The sequence below is a fragment of the Podarcis erhardii genome (assembly GCF_964252035.2).
Source record: "Podarcis erhardii genome assembly, chromosome: 2".
Lineage (NCBI taxonomy): Eukaryota > Metazoa > Chordata > Lepidosauria > Squamata > Lacertidae > Podarcis > Podarcis erhardii.
In genome coordinates this window covers 75,017,361-75,038,396 of record NC_138498.1, presented here as the reverse complement: position 1 = coordinate 75,038,396, position 21,036 = coordinate 75,017,361, and the positions used below count along the sequence as shown (strand labels likewise).

Here is a 21,036-nt window from a genome sequence, read left to right as displayed (position 1 = left end):
AGGCAGGGCCATCTCTTTCCAACTTTTGTTGGTTGCCAAAATAACAGAGATGTTTGTTCCGTATGTTAATCACAAAGAGAATATGGGCTCATGTCCCATTTGCAGGCATTGAAGTCTCTACATATTATTGAACCTGACATAGGCAGGATGGCAAAAGTTAAGTAACACTAAGCTTCTATCCCAATTTATGAAAGCAGTTGTTAAAAGTTAAGAGTTTCAGTTGGTTCCTAAAATCAATGTTAGTATATGCAAACCATCTGCCTAGTGAAGATACTTGATCTATCAATGTGATGACCGTTCCAGTCGAGTCAGTAAACTATAATAATACATATCCCCAGCCCCTAATGGGAGTGCTCCTATTTAGGGTTCCTGAGAGCCAGAGGCAGGAATCTTGTAACACTGTTTGGGACTCTCAGGACTAGCCACCCCCTTCCTCCAGCAAGGCTTTGCTGCTGCCTTTTGTAGGTGTGCAGCTCACTTAGGATACTTACTTTTAGGACTATTCTTGAAATGTATTTGTTGGTTTTATAACAGTGAACTGTTGTGGCTTCTCCTAAAGAATCCTAGGAATGTCATTTATTACAGGAATCTCCCCATTTATGCAAGGGTTGTGTTCTAAGTTTCTAAAAAAAATTAAGTTATAAAATGAAGCTTAAAAGGGAGGTAGGAAGGGGTATATTTACACCTCTTGTATACTCTTCAGCTATTTATACTTCTGTTACGTACTAAAAGGGTCATGTTTTTAAGGACCATATCATATTTTTGTAGCAGATATACAGATTTGCATGTGTGCAGGAGATACAGAATTAGCCAGTGGAGCTGGTCAGCATGTGTATTCATACTGCACATCCACCAGGATGTGCTTCCGGCTCCAGATTTTATTGTGCTTGCAGCAGTAAACATAGAAAAGCATGAAGTAGACACAGGTCATGACAATGAGCTGTAAATGGCTACAGTTTGCATCCATTGTATGTTGTCAAATACACGCCATCATTTAAAAGCACTGATTTTATACAGCAAACATATTGTCATGTAATGTCCAAAGCAGGCACACTATCCATTATTTTGCTCCTAGCATTCCATGTTCCTAACTGGAATCTGGCTTGGTAAAATAGTGATCAAATGTGCAGGAAAGAAAATGAAGTGTTGGACTTTGAATCCTGTGCACTGTTGCCTAACTAGCATTTTAATAATTATCTTGAGCATCTGGTGCCATTTAACCCTGCCCCGCTCCATGCTCCTTTGAATCTTGGCATTCTTTCCAGTTCTAGGCTGTCTCTATGAGTAAGAGCCAAAGTGCAGAAGACAATTCCCATCCATGTCATTTTGCAAATAAGAAGTCCTAGAGCCATTAAATAATAGTCCATTTTACTCACAGTAAATTGTAATTTCACCATCCCTCAAAGAGCACACCACTTCCAGTGAGGCTGTGAGGCATATCCAATCATAATGTGCAGCACATTCACTCCATCAGTATCTCTTTTCAAGTATGTGTACTTGTACCACAACCAGAAATAGTCACCCATAAAAGGTGAGTAGGAGTCAGCTGGAAACGCATGAAGGTGCTAGATGAATGAGAGACCCAAAGACAGGCCATTGGCTCTTAAAGAACTAGGATAGGATAGACACCATGCTAAACTAACACCAGTACTTAAGACCTGAAAGTTAGCAAGAACTATCTCTGTAGTGTCCCTGCTTCGCAGGGGCTCAGCAATGGAATTTAGTTTTCAAAGCAGAAACTCACCAGACAGATCTATCCTTTGCTCTATAAAGAACAGCTACCTACTACTTTGTACTGTTAGCTTTCAAACCACTCACAGTCTGCACCGTGACACGTCATCCACAAAACTCTCAGACCCCACTGAGGATATTCTACTCACAGATGTCTGAACATACATTTGCTGTGTCTTAGTAGGCAACTAAATTGCTTTAATCTCAAAGGAGAAGCTTTTATTTCATTCGTCTCAGCAGTTAAAATAAATTCAACCTGAACAGTTCGGTGTGCAAAGGAATTAGGATGGCAATCACCTGAACATATTTTAAGGGGAATTTATTAACGTTTAGTGCAAGTTTACAATACTTGAGGTGGGATGTTGCTTTAAAAAGGCATGTGAAGTCTTCTTAGAGTGGGGGGGGGGCATGCTTAGTAGTTGTGTTGTAGTAGTATCACAAATATGCCCAAGAGCTGTTATCAGGCTTTTAATTTGTGAGGCATCATAAAGCCAAAGGCAGTGGCTCCTTTGTAGTAGGTGCTTTGAAGTCTTTGGCAACAGCGAGGTCTCTTAGTCTTAATTTGGAAAAGTCTTCAGAGGTTGAGCATCCTCTGAGTTGGAGGGGGAGGGATCCTGTTATCTGCTAAGAATAGATCAAGCTCCATTTGCTCACATGGATGAGCAGAGAGTAAGCTGACCCCAACACACAGGAATGTACAGTAGTACCTCGGGTTAAGTACTTAATTCGTTCCGGAGGTCCGTACTTAACCTGAAACTGTTCTTAACCTGAAGCACCACTTTAGCTAATGGGGCCTCCTGCTGCTGCCGTGCCGCCGGAGCACGATTTCTGTTCCCATCCTGAAGCAAAGTTCTTAACCTGAAGCACTATTTCTGGGTTAGCGGAGTCTGTAACCTGAAGCGTATCTAACCCGAGGTACCACTGTATAGGGGAAATTTCCATCTTCTATGACAACTAGTAAATAAGCATGTACAGTCATACATCGGGTTGCGAACGCTGCGTGTTGTGCGTTTTCGGGTTGTGGACTGCACCGAACCCGGAAGTACCAGAATGGGTTACTCCCGGGTTTTGGCGCTTGCGCAGAAACACAAAATGACATCATGCGCAGAAGCACTGAAGCGCGTCACACGCGTGTGCAGACGTGGCACTGCGGGTTGTGAACATGCCTCCTGCACAGATCACGTTCACAACCCAAGGTATGACTGTATGCTACTTCAAGGCAAGGCTTTCCTGCTCCACCCAGTCTCTACCTAGCATGTGTGTGTACACATACACCCAACAAGATCTGTACAAATTATTTATTGACCCTTAGCAGTTGTGCAACACTAAAAAAAAGTATCTCTAAACAGCTTATGACACCAAATAGAAGCAATCAGCCACAACCCTAACATATGTGCTACATTCCCTGAAAACCTTGTAGCATCATTTCCCCTCTATCCCGCACCTCCTCTTTCTTGGGTGATCATCTATGTAACACTAACAAAACAAAATCACCTACAACCAGCCAACTTGTTACAGCTGGGTTCCCAAGGCATCACAATTATCACCAAAAGTTAAATGGAACAGACATTTAAACATAGTGCTTTTTCCAAAGAAAAGAAAAGAAAGAAAGAAAGAAAGAAAGAAAGAAAAAGAATTCCCCCAAGTCCCTCAAAGGCCTCCTGGCCAATTTCATATATATTAGTGTTTGCTGTGGTTTGTTCCTGTTCAGATCTTCCAAACAAGGACACACACTCTCTTCATCTTATTGGGGTGCCACAATTCAGCACGGCAGCCCACTTAGTTGCCTTCCACCGATGGGCAAGTTTGAGGAGATCCCTTCCAAGAAAGAGGAGAGCAGTAAAACAACATACACGTAGAAAACACTCAATCCTTAAAACAGGAGTGTACACACCAGTTGAAGTAGTCAGCTGATGATGGAGAAGTGCAGCCTCGATGTAACTATGGGCTGCTTGTGCTCCTGAAAGAAGAAACTGGTGCTGAAGTTGCATCATTGTCCAGAGGGATCAGTTCTTAAAAATGGGGCAAGAGGCTGACAGTGATGTGCAGATCAAGTTCTCCAGGCATAGTCACAACAAATAGCTTGAAAACGGTGTCACTCTGCTCCATGTAGCCTTGTTCCAATATTTCTGCAGGATTCAGACAGTCAAGCCTGGAGCAGTCGTAACAAAAGCAGCCTCAAGAGCAAGCAGGGAGAAGCAATTCCCTGTCAACAGTCAGCAAGTCCTACAGCCCTTTTAAATATGGAGAAACAGATTCAAACACACAGCACCCCAGCGACATGGCAAAGGTTCAGCCTTAGTTCTTTCCCAGGAAGAGATGGGCAGGGCAGGGCAGATATACAGAGTACCACAATCACTTCAGCTCACCAAGGAAGTTCAGGAGTGCTTTGTGGAACTCCTGAGGCTTATCAAGGTAACAGGCATGGCCAGCTCCAAGGAGCATGACAACTCTGGATTTGGGAATCTGTTGAAGGCTCTGAAGAGACTGAGTGCCCAAGCCAGTATCACGCTCTCCATAGATAATCAACGTTGGAATCTAGAAAGATCAAAACATTAACACGTCAGTAATGTTCCGAAGGGCCTGGTGGAAGTGAGCATGGGAAGTACAATCCCTGGAGCACTGCGGATGAAGAAATGCCATACTTTTATGTACGGGCACTTGTGGGCGCTTCTTTGAAAGCTCTGCTGGAAATTTATTTGTAACATTTCTGGGCTTCCTTTCCAGCCAAAGCAAGTGCTCAAGATGACATACAAAAGCAGACATAAATCAGAACATTAAAAAGCAACAGATTGAAAACAACTATAAGGCTATGCACCCTTATAATATACATTTTAGCTGAAAGTGTAAAGGTTACAGGGGCCAATCATCAGCTTGGTAGGAAGTTTGAGATTGGGATTTACAATTGCAGATGTACTATTCCCCCTCGATTCTCACCTGACGAGAATAATAATAATAATAATAATAATAATAATAATAATAATAATTTATTATTTATACCCCATCCATCTGACTGGGTTTCCATAAAGCAGCAGCTCATACAATATTCAGATAGGGAAAAAGTTACTTGAGATAGGACAGCCAGTGTTTGATGCACTACTGTCCCATATGGTCAGCTACATACTATGCTGTACACATCATCTGGACTAACACAATGGCCAAATGACTGGAATATTGTATGAGCTGCTGCTTTATGGAAACCCAGTCAGATGGATGGGGTATAAATAATAAATAATTATTATTATTATTATTATTATTATTATTATTATTATTATTATTATTCTCATCAGGTGAGAATCGAGGGGGAATAGTACATCTGCAATTGTAAATCCCAATCTCAAACTTCCTACCAAGCTGATGATTGGCTTATTTCCACCAGCTTCTTTCTTTTGTGATTATGAAGCCAGGGTGATTGCTATGCCTGGCAACACTCATCATCACTTCACTTTTGCAAAGCTCCACATCTCCTTCCTAATTATGCATTTCAATGTACACCAAATAAATCTGATTCAACAAGTGTGCCTGTTGCCAAGATGCAAAGAAGAAAGTCTACCTAGAGACCTTCAGGCAGAAGAGGATGTTGGGAACCAAGTATCTCCCGAAGGAATACATTATTACAAACTTACATGACTGCACGATCATGTGAGGAGCAACTTGCTTTGTAAAAGGCTTTATTTGTAACTGACTAAAGGGACTAAATGTACAAAACATGTTGGCACAGAAGAAAGATGTACAAGAGTAGCAAATGAGGTGCCCTCCAGATGCTGCGGATGACATCTCCCATAAGCTCCAGTCAGCATGGCCAGTAGTCAGAAATGTTGTCTGCAACACCCGATAGGAACCACAGTGGCTGCCTCTTGCTGTAAGGAGTAGGTAGGCCAGTGCAACTGAGAGAAGAACCCTGTTCTCATTGTAATCTGGGTGGAGTCCTGTGCACCTGCTGCTCTGCAGAAGCGTTGCACCCAGAATCAGGCGGATGAAACAAGAGAGCATACATTTCCATACCTAGAGAAACTGTTTCCATATACAGTGGTACCTCGGGTTACATACACTTCAGGTTACATACGCTTCAGGTTACAGACTCTGCTAACCCAGAAATATTACCTCGGGTTAAGAACTTTGCTTCAGGATGAGAACAGAAATTGTGCTCCGGCGGCGCAGCAGCAGCGGGAGGCCCCATTAGCTAAAGTGGTGCTTCAGGTTAAGAACAGTTTCAGGTTAAGAACGGACCTCCGGAACGAATTAAGTTCTTAACCCGAGATACTACTCTACAGAAGAGTTAATACAGAGGCAGCAAAAGGCAGAGACAGAATGGAATGGTGGGAAAGATGACTAACCAGGAACAGAGACAAGAGGCTGTATTAAACTAACTTTTACTCAGAGTAGAACCTTTAAAAATAATGTTAGTCATAAGCATTGATTTCAATGGATCTACTCTAAGTAAAAATGGTTAACTAAAACCCAAGGAGGCAGAAAAGCCTGGAAGCTGCTCAAAGTTACTGAACTCTGTTATTTTCCTTCAAATTTCTTATCCTTAATCCAGTATGTATTCCATCCTGCCCCACCCCCCGCAAAAAAAGTCAAGCAGGCCTAAAGCTTCCTTCTAAACAATGAAGGTCAACTTCCCTGGGATGCCAGATGTTATGCCAAATTCTGTACCTGCTGTGTGTACACATTATTGGTTTTACACAGGTTCCCTTCAAAGCATGAGAGATGCACTTGTGAACGAAGACTAGGCTGACATTCACTTTTTCCGCTCCACCACTAGAATCGTGTGCTAAGACTTGCCCCCATGATATCTTTATCAAATGAGCTCCAGGTCACAACATTAGAAGGGACACCACGACACAGCTCCCTCTGTCTTACCTTGACCTGCTGATACTGCTGAGTAGTGAAGTCCTTGGTGCCTACAGGTGCAATGGGCACAAAGCCCTTCAGCTGCTCCCCACTAGCCAGAAGGAACGGAATAGAATAGCGACCACTCATGGAAGAGCTTATCAAAACAGGCTGCTGGAGTCCCAACTCCTTGAAGACTTGCTGCAGGAAAGCAACACGGCCTTGTGCTGTCTCAACAGTGCTGGAGCTTGGGGACTCCCCATAGCCTGTTGAGAAACAGAAGGAACGGGGGTAATTAGACAGCCAGGACACACAGAGGCAACAATCAACATGCACTGGTGGAAAAACATGAGACTGATTCCAGCTACTAACTTTACCAACCAATCCCCATTGCCCAAAGTGAAGAAAACTATGCCTTGCACAAGCTCAGGCCACTGTCGTCACTTTGTTAAGCACACAGATCTAGGTTCTTTCCTCGATAGCATGGTTTTCCTCTGTCCAATCCTGTGGACAATCAGGGTCTTAGGAAGGTTGCAGAGACAGAGTTAATTGATCTTTGCCAGTGGTGGTTTCTTTAGTTACTTAGTGGTTAAGAGGGTGAGCCATGAGCCAAGCGCCCCCCATTTCAAATCAACCAAGTAATCTATAAGGTGGTCTCCTACAAGTCGCAGCCTCTCAGTATTATGGGAGCAATATTATTGAATTACCTTACAGTGCTATTGTAGGAATTACCAACATATTTGATTCCTTCTCTCAAAAATGCAGTGATTATGAATGCTAAGCATCATTGTCATTTAAAGAACCTGCACCAGCATTAAGTGTGTGGAGTGGGGGTGGGGGGAGAAATCACTCCACTAACACTGAGGTTTGCTGCAAAATGCAGAGTTAGCTCCTATGAAACAAAGACTCAAGGAAGCTGAACATTCAAGGAGAGATAACTACATGGCTTTGCTGCTAAACCAACTAATTTTCAACCTGAACTTACTAGCGATTACTTCTGACTTCCTTTGGAGAAGATGCAGCGATCTGTCTAAAATTTACACCACTAAGCAAAAAGCACCTTCAACTCATAGGTCACTGCTTACTGCTAATTAGCAGCCACCTTGTGCTCTAATGCAAGCCAAACTTATCTAGGCTAGTTCTGTCACATCTCCAAGGCAATGAGTAACTATAACAAAGAATCCCTGAGCAGGGACCAAGCATTGCCCTCTAGTGAACAGTGTTGCCTGAAAGAAGAATATATCCAAGAAAGATGGGTAGGCAGTTTCCCCTTATCTCACTCGTCACAGACTTCACAGCACCCTGAAATGATGGGTGCTGTAGTCCAACAGCATCTAGGGTCCTAAGATCAAAGAACACTGAAAGTATCATTGGAATCTGGTGGCCTCATGGAAGATCTTCTAGGCGGCCATTTGCCAGTCAGCAGTATAACTGGCTTATTCATGGCCATTGGACTCAGCTGTCTGAGAATGATGTGAGTTATAGTCTAACAGCTGGGGAACTCAAGAAAACTGCCTGCCTTTGTACAGTACTTCAATCACTTTTCCCCCAATGTGATTGATGGACAGGGATATTGGCAGGTCCTTTATTTCTGTGGCATTCATGTTGGGAAGGAGTTAAGGATCCCTTTACCACAGTGGTGGCCAAACTTGGCCCGCCAGCTGTTTTGGGACTACAATTTCCATCATCCCTGGCCACTGGTCTTGTTAGCTAGGGATGATGGGAGTAGTAGTCCAAAAACAGCTAGAGGGCCACGTTTGGCCACCACTGCTTTACCAGTTGCTGTTGGCATCCATCTGCTTAGAGGGCATCCATCTGCCCTCTAGGGTGAAGTCAAACCGCTGCATTAGCAGCACCAAAGTAACCTCCCCAGGGTGCAAGCCTGGGAAGTGTGTGTGGAGGTCTTGGGCTGCCCAGACAACAAGACCCTCCTCTTGGCCTCACTGATGTGGTCCAAAGGACAGCACAGCACTACATTTGGCACCAGCCTGGCTGCAGGAGTTGCCGGAATGAGGCACACAAGACGCCATTAGGGATTTACTCCTTAGCCTTTTCTTCTCCAGAAGATATCCCACAAAACAGAAAAGGTTTAGGACCAGAGTTTTCCTTGTCCAAGAAGGGCTACCTTCCCAGACTGACTAGCCCAGTCTGCCCTTCACTTCCTCTACATCCTGAGCAGAAACTGCCTTCTTGACTGTTGGACCCACTATTGGTTTCATCTGCTCAATTCGCCAAAGCTTGTCTTTGTATGGAGGGAAAGCCCCAAACTCACTGAGGGTTTGAGACCCATCAGCTACCCTCACATGGTTAGAAGGCCAGTCAAAGCTGCTCCTGGGCTGTGGCTGCTGTTGCATGCTGACAGCTTCTAGGAGCCTCAGCTGAGAGCTGAGTAGGGGGTGGGGACCAAAGATAGACAAACTACCCCAGGAGAAGCATGACACGTCCCTGCCATGAGGTACAGTGGTACCTCGGGTTACAAACTTAATTCAATCTGGAGGTCCGTTCTTAACACGAAACCGTTCTTAACATGAGGTGTGATTTTGCTAATGAGGCCTCCTGTTGGCGGTGCGCAATTTCTGTTCTCATCTGGGGCAAAGTTTGCAACCCGAGGTACTACTTCCGAGTTAGCGGAGTTTGTAATCCGAAGCGTTTGTAACCCGAGGTACCACTGTACTACCTCTAACACCCATACATGCCAAACCTTTACCCCTGCCCCAGTTATGTGGGAGTAGTTCAGTGAACACAGTAAGTGGTGCTTTTTCTTATACCTTTGCTCACTGTCAACTAAAGTGCCAGCGATGAAGTTAGATACACACATTTTTATGTTATTTCTCCCTGATGAACTGTAAGAGCACATAAAGCTCCAACATGGGTAAGTCTGCAGCTTATTCTCACCAGGCAAATCAATGGCTATTGCACGATATCCATTCTCAGAAAGTAAAGCTAGTGTCCCCAATTCTTCCCATTTTTTGGAATTGAAGGACTGACCATGCAGGAAGATCACTGCCAACCTGGAAAAGAAAACACAGTGTATAGTCTATTTGCAAATGAAGAAACAAACAGCAAATACAGAAGTAATGACAGCTTGGATGGGGGTGGGAAAGCAGTAGATTTTCTGAAGGGGAGGGTATATACACACTCCAGCGCTTGTGAGCTGCACACAGCCTAGAATTAAATGTAAATGAGGAAGAGAGTTCACACAGTAACACAGGACTGCAGCAAAGGATATACACATATTTAAGATACAGTGGCATAGTAAACAGTACTCAGGTTCTCCAACACAGAAAAATGAAAGTAAAATATTTTATAGGTGTGGGTATTGAGAATGAGGATTGCAGATCGTCACCACTGATGCCACCAGCGCTCACCAATAAGAACTCATGTCAAAGAAAGTGAGAAATTATTACATTATATGACTAACAGCAAGGATTTGTTAGTGAAATATTGGAAAGAGAAAGAATTTCCTCATCTGAGGTAATAGTTTACAAAACTTTGGAAACCGGCAGCTTTACATAAAATTATCTAGTTGCTTTGGGTCTGACAAGGGCGGTGGCGGCGGCGCCAGCGGCAAGAAAGGGCTCCTTTCGGGCTGCTTGTCCCTCTGCTGCTGCCTCTGCCGCTCGCAAGAGCAGGCCTAGGAGCTGCAGTGGGGAGAGGCGCAGCACAGCACAGTGCCTCTCCCAACCACAGCTGGGAGAGGCACTGTGCCTGCCCTTGCGAGAGGCGGGCAGCAGCAGTGGGACCAGCGTCAAGAAAGGGCTCTTTTCGGGCCGCTCATCCCTTTGCCACTGCTACCTGCCTCACTCGAGTATAAGCCATGGGGGGCTTTTTCAGCATAAAAAATGTGCTGAAAAAGTTGGCATATGCTCGAGTATATACAGTATCTGTCTGTCTGTCTGTCTGTCTGTCTCTTTAGTGCTGAAAAAATGAGATTTTTTACAACAAATGTGCTAGCTGAGGAAAAAGGTGTTTGGATCTTCTGCAATAACGTAGTAGGACTTGCACAATAAAGCTACCACCTGAAAAGTCCAATAGGTTAGCACAACAAACATAGGAGGAAAACTTCAGCATCAGCAAGACTCAGCAGGCTATTGCTATGTTGAACATTTCTCCACTTTGCTGGAAAGAAACAAAAAGATCTGTGAAACAGCTGATCCAGAGGTAAAGTCTAGATCTGGATACTTCACCATTGTAACAGTCATCTTTTGGCACCTCTGAGTGGAAAAGTAACTGAAAAGCCAAAATGTATTTATTCTCCCAAGTGCTGAAGGATCATTTTTAGCAGCAGAAGTGCAGCTACCAAGATAGTTTTAATTCAAAGATGCTTTAGATAACAGCCATCTTGGTTTAGTCAACAAGCACTTGCGTATCTGCAGAGGCACAGAATGCTCTGCTGGATCAAAGGAAGAACAATTTGTCAAAATTTGTTTTGTCTCTAGTAGTCTGATTATTGCATGAGGACACACTACTAGAATCATAACCTAAGCTGATGCAGTTGCAAACTGTCAGTATGGACAGGCTGCCATGGAACTTGTTTATTATTTAAGGTGACAAGGGCCATTTTATCTCATTACAGTCAGAGTTGCGGGGGGGGGCTTACCTTTCAGTGAAGGGTGGCCCATCTTTCTGTACCTGTACAGCTTCTCTAAAGAAAACAGAGGGATTTTGCAGAACTGTCCCTGTCAAGATGGTGATGTTGCCTGTGCCTTGACCCTTATTCATTTCTTCCTCCATAGCCCTTGGCTTGGGGATGTCTACCGAGGATGTGAATCTCTCATGCTGGATTGCCGGCAGCAACAGGTAGAGGACGAAGGTGACAAGGACTCCTAAGACGAGCAGCCCCAGCCTGTTGCGGATCAAAGTCATAGTCATCTTTTCTGAAAGAGTTTGAGACAGAAAGGAAGGAAGAGAACCACTAGGATCAGAGAATTTGAACACAGGCAAGGAAACAGGTGAATTCTATACAGCAACTCAAATTGCAGGATTACAAGGATTACAAATTGCAGGAAAGGCTCAGGAAAGATTAAGGAGGCTGTGTCCAGAGTAGCCTCTCTTTGGGCATGTGGCCTTCTCTGTAACAGCATGCATACTCCAAATAAATAATAAAATGATCTCACTGGGTAGTGGTGCTTTGACCCGGGTTCAGTGTAGGAACCATATATCCCCCAAACCTCTTCTGATTTTGTACCACAGAAACCTAGTCCTTTTGCTGAGAGGTTCAGAGAATCCAAGATGCCCCAACTCATCTTGCTCAACATTAGCTACTTCAAGTTTGTCTCTGCATCAGTGATATTCTCCAAGTCTTTACGATACCTGCTGGAGCTGGGTAGGCTGAGGCCAAAAGTTGCAATTGCCCAAGCAGCTTAGGAACAATTAAGTTCTACTAATGCTTCAAGCCTGCTTCTACACATTTTCAGTACATCCTCCAGGAACAGCTCTGCTGGGTCCCATTTGCTGCAGTGGCCATCTAGATGCCACTGGTAAGCCCACAACCTGGGCATGAGCACAATGGCACTCCCTCACTGTTTGCCCAGGCACTCAGAAGAGCCGCCCCTCTGATTTTAAACCAGGCAAAGAAAAAAGGTGGGCTGGCATGGGCCACAAGGGCCACACTTTTAATGGGCCCCAACCAAGAGTTCTGCACTCGTGCTCCTCACCTACAGAGGGCAGGGCAAACCACTGCCTGCTTGCTCACGCCATGGCAGATGAGAACATAGTAAAAATGAAAAGAAGTACAGCAGCAGCTTGAAACAATGAGAAGGTTGGGCCTGGACTAAGAGGCAGGGGACTAATGATAACTTGACTGAGAGCTCTCCAAAACCTGCAACTGGCACTGACAACCTGCCATTAATAAAAAGAATGTATATTGCACCATGTCTCTTCCCCAGCACAGTGGTCAAGGTCCGTCTAGAAGGCTGGCCTATCATGTTTTTATCAGCCACACAACCGGCAGAAATTCAGAAATGCGTTTCACTCCCCAGTTTACTGGATTTCTATGTTAATGAATGCAGAAATTCAGCAGCGACTCACACAGTTATTAATGCACAGGAGATCTGTTAGTGAAAAGGTGACAACTCAATCCTCTTTTCTCTCTCCCCATTTGCAACCCACCATTCTCATACCCATCCAGAGGGAGCCTGCTAGGTGTCCCTCTGTTGCCTCTTCCCAATACCTTTTCCAAATCCCCCCAGGTTTTTTCAAAATTTATTTTGCTGACTCACAACACACATGTTCAACAAGCATAATGCAATATACCTAATGTAACAAATAATACAAACTTCTCAGCCAAATGGAATAGCTGGTATCTCTCTTTCGTTGGCTTGTTTATCACTAGGCTGTTATTCCCATAGGAAACATGTTCCCATAGGAAACAAAGTTATCCTTATGCTTCGCCTTATAGTGCCTAAGGCTGTACATCATCCTAAACTCCTAGCATTCCAGTAGACATTGAAAAGGCTCATTTTTTAAGTAAATGCATTGCCTCTTAAATCTCCCTTTCCTTAATTCTAACAATAGCAGCTAATTCAACCATAAACGATATCCTACACTCTTAGGAGCCTTTTCTCCAGGGAAGGCAGACTGATATTTGTTCTGTTTAGTAGTTACAGCTAATATTGCAGCTGTCAGTGAGTGAACCGTCATATCAATATGCTCTGGTAAAACAGCATAGGCGCAGGAATCTAACATTTGGTGGGCCCTCAGTTCCCCAGCCCTGGTCAAGAGGTCCTGTGCAGCTCACTCAACAGTGGGCAGGGAGGGGTGGGATTCCTGTTCCCATGAGCCCCAACCAGAATGACCAACAGTCAGGGATGACGAAAACTGCAGTAACATTTTGTGAGGCAGAACACACCTTGATAAGGGGGAGGCAAAAGAGGGAAGGGACCCCAGATTCCAAAGATGTTTCAAAACGATTTTCAGCAACTGGTATTCAGAAGCAGTACGGCCTCAAAGTGTGGAGGCACAGCACAGTCACCATAGAAAGTAGCCACTGCTAGACTTCTCCATGAATTTGTCTAATCCTCTTTCAAAGCCATCTAAGTTGGTACCCATCACCACTTCTGTAGTTTAACTATGCACTGCATGAAGAAGTGCTTTCTTTTATCTGTCCTGAATCTTTCAACATCCAGCTTCACTGGATCTCCACAAGTTCTAGTGTCATGAGAAAGGGAGGAAAACTTTTCTCTATCCGGTTTTTCCATGCTATGCATACTTCTATAATGCCACCTCCTACTCGCCTTTTCTCTAAACTAAAGAGTCCCAAACGCTGCAACCTTTCTTCACAGGAATAAACAACTTTCACAGAAGCTATCCCAAGATATTGGATACCTCACAAGGCTTGCGGTGATGGTAAATCTTAGCTAGTTTTCATTCCTTTGTATCCGTTACTAACTACTTTTTACTCAAAATAAAGAAGGGACAGAGATAGCCAAAACAAAGCTGCACACTAGTGTGAAATTCACAATCATAAGAAAGAAGGGCCATAGCTTCCTGGCTCAGATTTCAATTTATCCTTATTCACCATAACCTTTCACCAGCTACCTTGTTGGATTTTATCCAGCAGCTGGGCTGCAGATTTGCTGTCCTTGAAGATGTAGGTTTTTCCCTGGTGCACCACCTTTAACTTTTCAGGGCTTAAGACGTAAGCCCGAGCTCCTGCCTTCAGGAACTGTTGCTTGAGTGCAACGAAATGCTTCCGCCTGGCGTACGTGGCAGGGCTGAGGTCAGGAAAGAAGGATACCTTGTGTCCGTTGAACTTTGTTGTCTGGGAAGCCCACGGTGCGTTCAGTATCCTCTCCCGATGGCGTACATCTGAGAGAGTTATTAGCACTGTACTGCCACTACCCTCGTGGGCATGCTTTGCTGGGAGACGGTATGCACTTTCAATGCAGATGGGAACCTCCTTCCCATTTAAATCCAAGGCAGCTGGCATCAGATTTTCTAGGTACGGAATGAGGTTGACATCTCCAACAGCTGCTGGGACACCTGTGACCCTTAAGTTCCGAGCTCGCACTCTGTTCTCTAGGCTCTCCAGCCTGCGGTCAGCCACCAGGCGCCCTACTGCCAGTTCCCTCATCAGAGTGGAGTGTTTGACAACACAGCTTTGCGTGGACACCACCTTTGTTTCCAGAGCTTCTACCCGACGGTCCGTCTCTTCCAGGTGCTTCTCCAGTCTGGCCAGTCCAGCCGAGAGAGAAGACAGGGCTTGACCTAAAGCATCCCGCTCAGATATTATCTGCTCCAACAGCTCTTGAATCGAATTTGCCACAGACGAAGAGAGGTGCACCCGACGGATTCTTCCACCGTCTTTCAGGAGCATAGCGCTACTATCTCTTGGGTGCCTCTGAGCCCCAGCCATTCCCCCTCAGCAAAGAGGAAACATTAACAACCTCAAGACAAAGCAGAGACCATTCCTGCTGGGACAAGCACACAGCTTCCCACTGCTCCTGCCTGGTTAAGTATAGCAAGACACACCCTTGTTTACAAGCCTTTTTTTTTTTTTAACCTCCCACTTGCATACACACCTTCCCTTTTCCCCCTCCTTCAATTCCTTCAGTGACACAAAAAGGAGCATAAAGCGGGCACTGCTGATGAGGAAACCCTTGCTGGACACTTTGCTGAATGCAGAGAGATGCAAAACTGAGTTGTCAGTTGTTATGGCAATCATATTATTATATACATGCCAACATCCACATCCCAGAACCCCCACATGTTCTACTCAGCAAACTAGTCTGCCATGTCAGTGGCATAGCGTGGGGGGTGCAGGGGGGGCCGGCCGCACCGGGCGCAACATCTGGGGTTTAGGGTTAGGGGGCGCAAATCCACGGGTTAGGGGGCACAAATCCATGGGTTAGGGGGCGCAAATTACTTGCCTTGCCCCGGGTGTTGACAACCCACGCTACGCCACTGTCCCATGTAGCTGCAGCCACAGGTGCTCATAGATTTAAAAAGGAAGAAGGAAACAAAACCAGGGAGCCCCAAAATGTCACCTGCTCTATCCCTCTTGGAAAACTCCCTCAGATATAACAAATAGGTATACATTTTCAATGGTCTTGGGGGCCTAAGAAACTAAATACAGTATAGCAGAACTGGGGAAGAAGGGAGGGCGTTCTTTGCCATGGAAGAGTGTGCTTTTTGCCGTTTAAGGTGAAGCCGCTGCTGAGTTAAAACGAAAAGGAATAAAAATTCCTGAAGTAAACAAAGAAGGGTTTGCGCGGCGCTTAGCAACAACCGAGCTCGGCTTCTCGCTTCCTTCGATGCAAAACCTTGCAGAGAGGAGGCGGGAGAGTCTCTTAGCCAACTCTGACCCCCACATCTCTCTCCCTACCCCCCACCTGGCGGGTCTGGCCGGCTGGTCTCCCCCACGTCCGAGCTCCCCAACCCCTACAGGGAGCGCCCCCCCCAACCAACGGCGCCGCGCCCATCTCCCGCCCCTGCGCGCGGCGGCGGCGGCGGAGGCTTCTCCTCCGCCAGCCACGGGCTTTGCACGCAGCCAGCCAGCCAGGGAGCGAGCGAGCCCGGCAAGCGCTGCGCTCCCCCGCCCAGAGGACAGCCCGGCCGGCCCGTGACTGTACCTTCACTTAGCAGCCTCCGCGGCAGCTGCGTCCTGCCTCCTCCCCCGCCCCCTGCGACACACTTCGACCCGGCTGGCTCGGAGCGAATGGCGCCACGGCGAAGCCTCCCCGCCCCGCTTCCACGGGGCCTAGCAGAAGAAGAAGCCGCCGGCCTGCTCGCCTTGCCCTTCTCCTCCAGGCGGAAGGCTACACCTAGCGGCCGGAGGAGGGACTACGCAGCGTCTCGGGCAGGAGCGACGCAGAAGGCGTGGTCGGGGCCTGGTCAGCTGCGGAGGGAGGGAGATCCCCTGCTTGCCTTATGCATATTCATATGCATGGCGGCTCATGAATACACGATGATCGCGATTGCAAATTAGGACCTGTGTGTGTGTGTGTGTGTGTGTGTGTGTGTGTGTGTGTGTGCACCCCACAGTAGCTTTGGGCTGTGCCAACTCACGCATCCAAACCTCCAAGTGAATGTGTCCCCCCAGCCCAAATCTGCCTTGGGTGCAAAGACACTGTCAAATGTGACTTATTATTAATTGCACTTATTCGTTAGTACTTTTTGCAAAAAGTAAAAGCGACTTACAACCTGAGGTCAAGTTGTGATGCTGGGGTTCAAGATCTGCTATTATTTCTGCAGCAGGGAGCCTGCATCCGGCATCAGCAAGCCACCCAATGAGCAAGAAAGGGGTGCTTTTTAGCTTTTTAGCAATTGAGAAGCTAATCAGAGTGAAAGGAGGTGAATTGGCCACTGAGGATTGGCTGCTAAGGTCATTCTGAAGAAGGCGTGCAGGAAGAACACCAAGGAGGGGCAGTTCTGTGTGCTCCAAAGCTCAGCATTTAAGAACCCTGGAATTATAAGATGCTTCAGTTTCTGGAAAATGGTGTGCAAGCTCTGTTAACTTGCAATGGGACATCAAGAAGAAACAGCTTAAGTCACCCAGAAAGAAGACATTGGAACACTCAAAATCACTTGCCCATGCATTGTTAAATTATTATTGTATAATTATGGAATAAGATTATACACTAATTTTAGAAGGTTGTATAATCTTAAGCGTTCCCAGGATTCTTTGGTGGGAAGTAATATGCTTTAAATGTACAGTGTTCTTTAGCCTTTGTGTAAACTAATCTGCTCCCACCCCCACCCCCCAAAAAATCATACATTATCTAGCCATTAAGATAATCTCCAGCAAACCTACTCTAAAATTTGCTGCTTCCATATCAGATCTCAGGAGGGAGAAAGAGAACCAGACCCTCCCTCCCAAATGCTGTTGGTGTGCAAACCCCAAAGCTCAATTCTGGATGTCTCTTTTCCGTTCACTCAAACTGCAGTCTGTGGTTCTCCATCCACAGTCAGGTTGCCTGGTCTCCCTGGCAAGGGGTGGGTGTCAATAGGGATGAATCATCTCCAAACGCTCACTCTGGTCTCAAGTCATCTACCTGTAAAGGTAAAAGGTAGAGGGACCCCTGACCATTAGGTCCAGTCATGACCGACTCTGGGGTTGCGGCACTCATCTCGCTTTATTGGCCGAGGGAGCCGGCGCACAGCTTCCGGGTCATGTGGCCAGCATGACTAAGCCGCTTCTGGCGAACCAGAGCAGTGCATGGAAACACCGTTTACCTTCCCGCCAGAGCAGTACCTATTTATCTACTTGCACTTTGACGTGCTTTGGAACTGCTAGGTTGGCAGGAGCAGGGACCGAGCAACGGGAGCTCACCCCGTCGCGGGGATTCAAACTACCGACCTTCTGATCGGCAAGCCCTAGGCTCTGTGGTTTAACCCACAGTGCCACCCGCGTCCCCATCTACCTGTAGTTTCCCTAATAAAGGATGTATTTCACAACATGGCCTGTTGAAAATAAGAAACATTTGCACTCATTCAGGCTCTCTCCTTTCTAACCCCTCCTAAACTTACAATGCTATCTCTGAAGTCTGATCCCCTGCCCTGGTTATCAAAAACAAACAAACAAACAAACAAACCAGCTTTTCTTATACAATACATGAATGAACACATTAATAAGCATTAAAAGTGTACATGACTCATTCAATCAAAGCACAAAAGTACATTTCTCCGTCCCCGGAATGATTCTCTTCCATTGTAGTGAATATCAGACTCCAATTTGGGATTGGAATGCCAGGTTCATTGACAACGGAAGCAGTGCAGGTTTGCATTTGTTGATTTTCCACCTGTAGCTGTGAAAGGTACAAAAAAACTTGCCAGGGGGGGAAACAAACTAGTAAGGGAGAAAAATCTCAATTATATAATACTTCCATCACTTTGAGGAGATAGAAGCATAATGAGAAAACCTTTAGCATTTAAAGTTCATGTAACATGTTGAATGCAGTTTTACAGAACTCTATGATTATGTAAACATTCACCAACAGTGATGTATGATGTGTATGGTAATTTTTCATGAATTCACTCTTACGTATGATACAATAGCCTTCTAATTTACAAGCAGAGGATAGTAGACAAGCCACCAACCTTTTCAGTCCTCTGCCCATGCTGTTCCCGTATTTCAACTTAAATATTGCAGAGCCACCATTTCTGCCTTCCTTTTCAAACATGTGTGTTCCGAAATCTGCCAAGCTTTCCATGGATCCAGTTACAAATTACACTCGCATGAAAAAGTGTATTGTTTTCTCACAGTATTGTATTTCTCACATTTCAACCCTTTTGCAGCAAATCACATGTATACATGCATGGTGTGTGATATTATTATACTTTAACTGGTTTGTATTGAAAACCCATGTGAGAACAACCAAGTTCCTAGTCTCTGTGGTTTCAGAGAAAAGCTCGGAAATGATGCTGAAGCATATTGTGTAAGAAAAACACGGGGGCCTAATTTGAATGGTAGAATGTTTGGTATCTGGTGGGCGGGGCTTGTGTGTTATGCTCCGAATCAGCCTCTTCTTGCAGTGTGAGCTCTGTTCTGTTCAGTTAAGAGGGACCAACTGTGTCTTCTTGTTTCTTGCCTCAGACTTGCCTCATGTCGCATTTAAGTTTTTCTCTTTTTTATGATAATATTTATTAAGTTTTCATTTTTCAACCAAACATTTAGAACATATCTTTTCATCACCTATAATTTGACTCCTTCGAGTCTCGAACTCCCCTTCATCCCCCCCCCAAACCGATTTTCTATCTTCCTTACATAATTTCCTCGCATTTCCAATTCCCCCTATCTTACCTAGTTCCATTCCTTAAGCATTTAAGTTTCTCTCATCGTGTTATTTTGTTAGTTTTCTTTATTATTAAAACTTGGTTTACATTTATGTGAGCCGCTCATTTTTATCATAGAAAAAGAAACACTGCTGAAGAATGGTGGAATATCCTAAACTTGGGTGAATGAGGGGATACAGTGGTACCTCGGGTTAAGTACTTAATTCATTCTGGAGGTCTGTTCTTAACCTGAAACTTTTCTTAACCTGAAGCACCACTTTAGCTAATGGGGCCTCCTGCTGCCACTGTGTCGCCGGATCACGATTTCTGTTCTCATCCTGAAGCAAAGTTCTTAACCTGAAGCACTATTTCTGGGTTAGCGAAGTCTGTAACCTGAAGTGTATGTAACCCGAGGTACCACTGTATTTCCAGTTTGCCAGGAGGGTTGATTTTATTAATCATCCCCCCCACCTCCACAACATATTGTACTTGTTGTGGTGGTGGTGGTGGTGGTTTTTTAAAGGAGGGGGAAATTGATTTCAGTTTAGCACTTCAAATCTTTAATTGTTTCAAACCACAGGTGGGCGACTTCATTTTATGTGGCAATTTACACTTCCTGAACTTACACTTCCCATGAGAGTTTCTTCCTCCCTGTTAATTTCCCTTTTATTGTACCTGGCTTTTTAATTAGAGTGTTCCCCCTCCCTTAGGAAGTTACAGAACAACCGGAAAGGGCTGTAAAAATGAATGGATGTCTTTATTATGGGTTAGGTAATCCAGAGCATTTGTCTCTGGCACCACTCAGTGTCAGCTTTTCCCACCACTGGCATACACTCCCTGCACAGTCCTGTTTTAAACCAACAAATTTGTCTGGGCTTGTGCTTTTTAAAAACAAATCCCAAAGTACTTTAAATTATCTTCTTGTCTCCTCAGTCCTGAACCCAACCTAGCCATCCTGTTTCCACCAGCCCAAGGAAAAAAGATGCAGTGCACCTACTTCTACAGGCTGCTGCCAAAGGCACACTCCCAGTATTTTAAAAACAGCAGCAACAACTGTCTCATGTAGAACAGCGTTTGTTCGAAAGAGCTGCATTGCAAGCAAAAACAAAGTCCTTGCAGGTAAAAGGAGAAAGGAAGAAAAAGGTAAGATCTGAGCTGCCTGTGTCTGCACCTGCTTGGCTGCTCCTTGCACTGGCAATGGGTCACTCACTCTCTATGTAGTGGCCGTGCATGACATACACATGCATTTGTTTTAAATTTTGAAACTACTCTTGCATTTTTATTTATTTCTTTTTTAAAAAATTGGCCGTTTTGCCTACTTGGAGCATGCTTGAAATGTTGGCTTTGGTGGGAGTTTGTTGTTGCACTGTTCCAGATAAATTATAAGGAAGAAGAAGTGTCCCCATGTAGGAAAACACCTGCATGCATACCCTTAATGGCCCTCAGGTATCCAGTACTGTACTAACTGAGAGAAGGGGACATCACACAAGGCCAGTATAGCCCATCACGCACGGCTCACAAAAGTGGGTGGGAAACACAGAGACAAATCTAAACGGAAAGCGCGCATATGTGGACGAAAGTGCGCGAGAGCGCACGCAGGGTGACAAAATTGGATCTGTGCAGTGCAGCCCACGTGCGCATGGACGCCCCGATGTTGCGTACCTCCCGGTGTTTAGGCTGCTCGTCTAAGATCGCTTGTACAGTAGTGCCATTACTTGTCAAGATGAGTTTGCTGATGTCCATTAGGTGTCGCTA

At 45.2% G+C, this 21,036-nt stretch overlaps 1 protein-coding gene across 5 annotated transcripts; it reads right to left on the bottom strand.

Annotated features, from left to right (window-relative positions):
- Nucleotides 1-3,014: 3,014 nt before the first annotated feature.
- ABHD14A (abhydrolase domain containing 14A) lies at nucleotides 3,015-16,331 on the bottom strand. 5 transcript variants are annotated; one of them, XM_081850522.1, is made up of 5 exons: nucleotides 16,140-16,331; nucleotides 11,168-11,444; nucleotides 9,463-9,578; nucleotides 6,598-6,833; nucleotides 3,015-4,269 (listed from the first exon to the last, which is right to left on the bottom strand). In XM_081850522.1, exons 2-5 carry the CDS (start codon nucleotides 11,437-11,439, stop codon nucleotides 4,087-4,089), a joined length of 807 nt encoding a protein of 268 aa, XP_081706648.1. In that variant the 5' UTR covers nucleotides 11,440-11,444; nucleotides 16,140-16,331; the 3' UTR covers nucleotides 3,015-4,086. The 5 variants fall into 5 exon arrangements, with proteins under 5 accessions (XP_081706648.1, XP_081706647.1, XP_081706646.1 ...); XM_081850521.1 differs by having other exon boundaries at nucleotides 11,168-11,413; nucleotides 16,140-16,274; XM_081850520.1 differs by lacking the exon at nucleotides 16,140-16,331 and adding an exon at nucleotides 15,090-15,178.
- Between the last annotated feature and the right edge of the window lie 4,705 nt (nucleotides 16,332-21,036).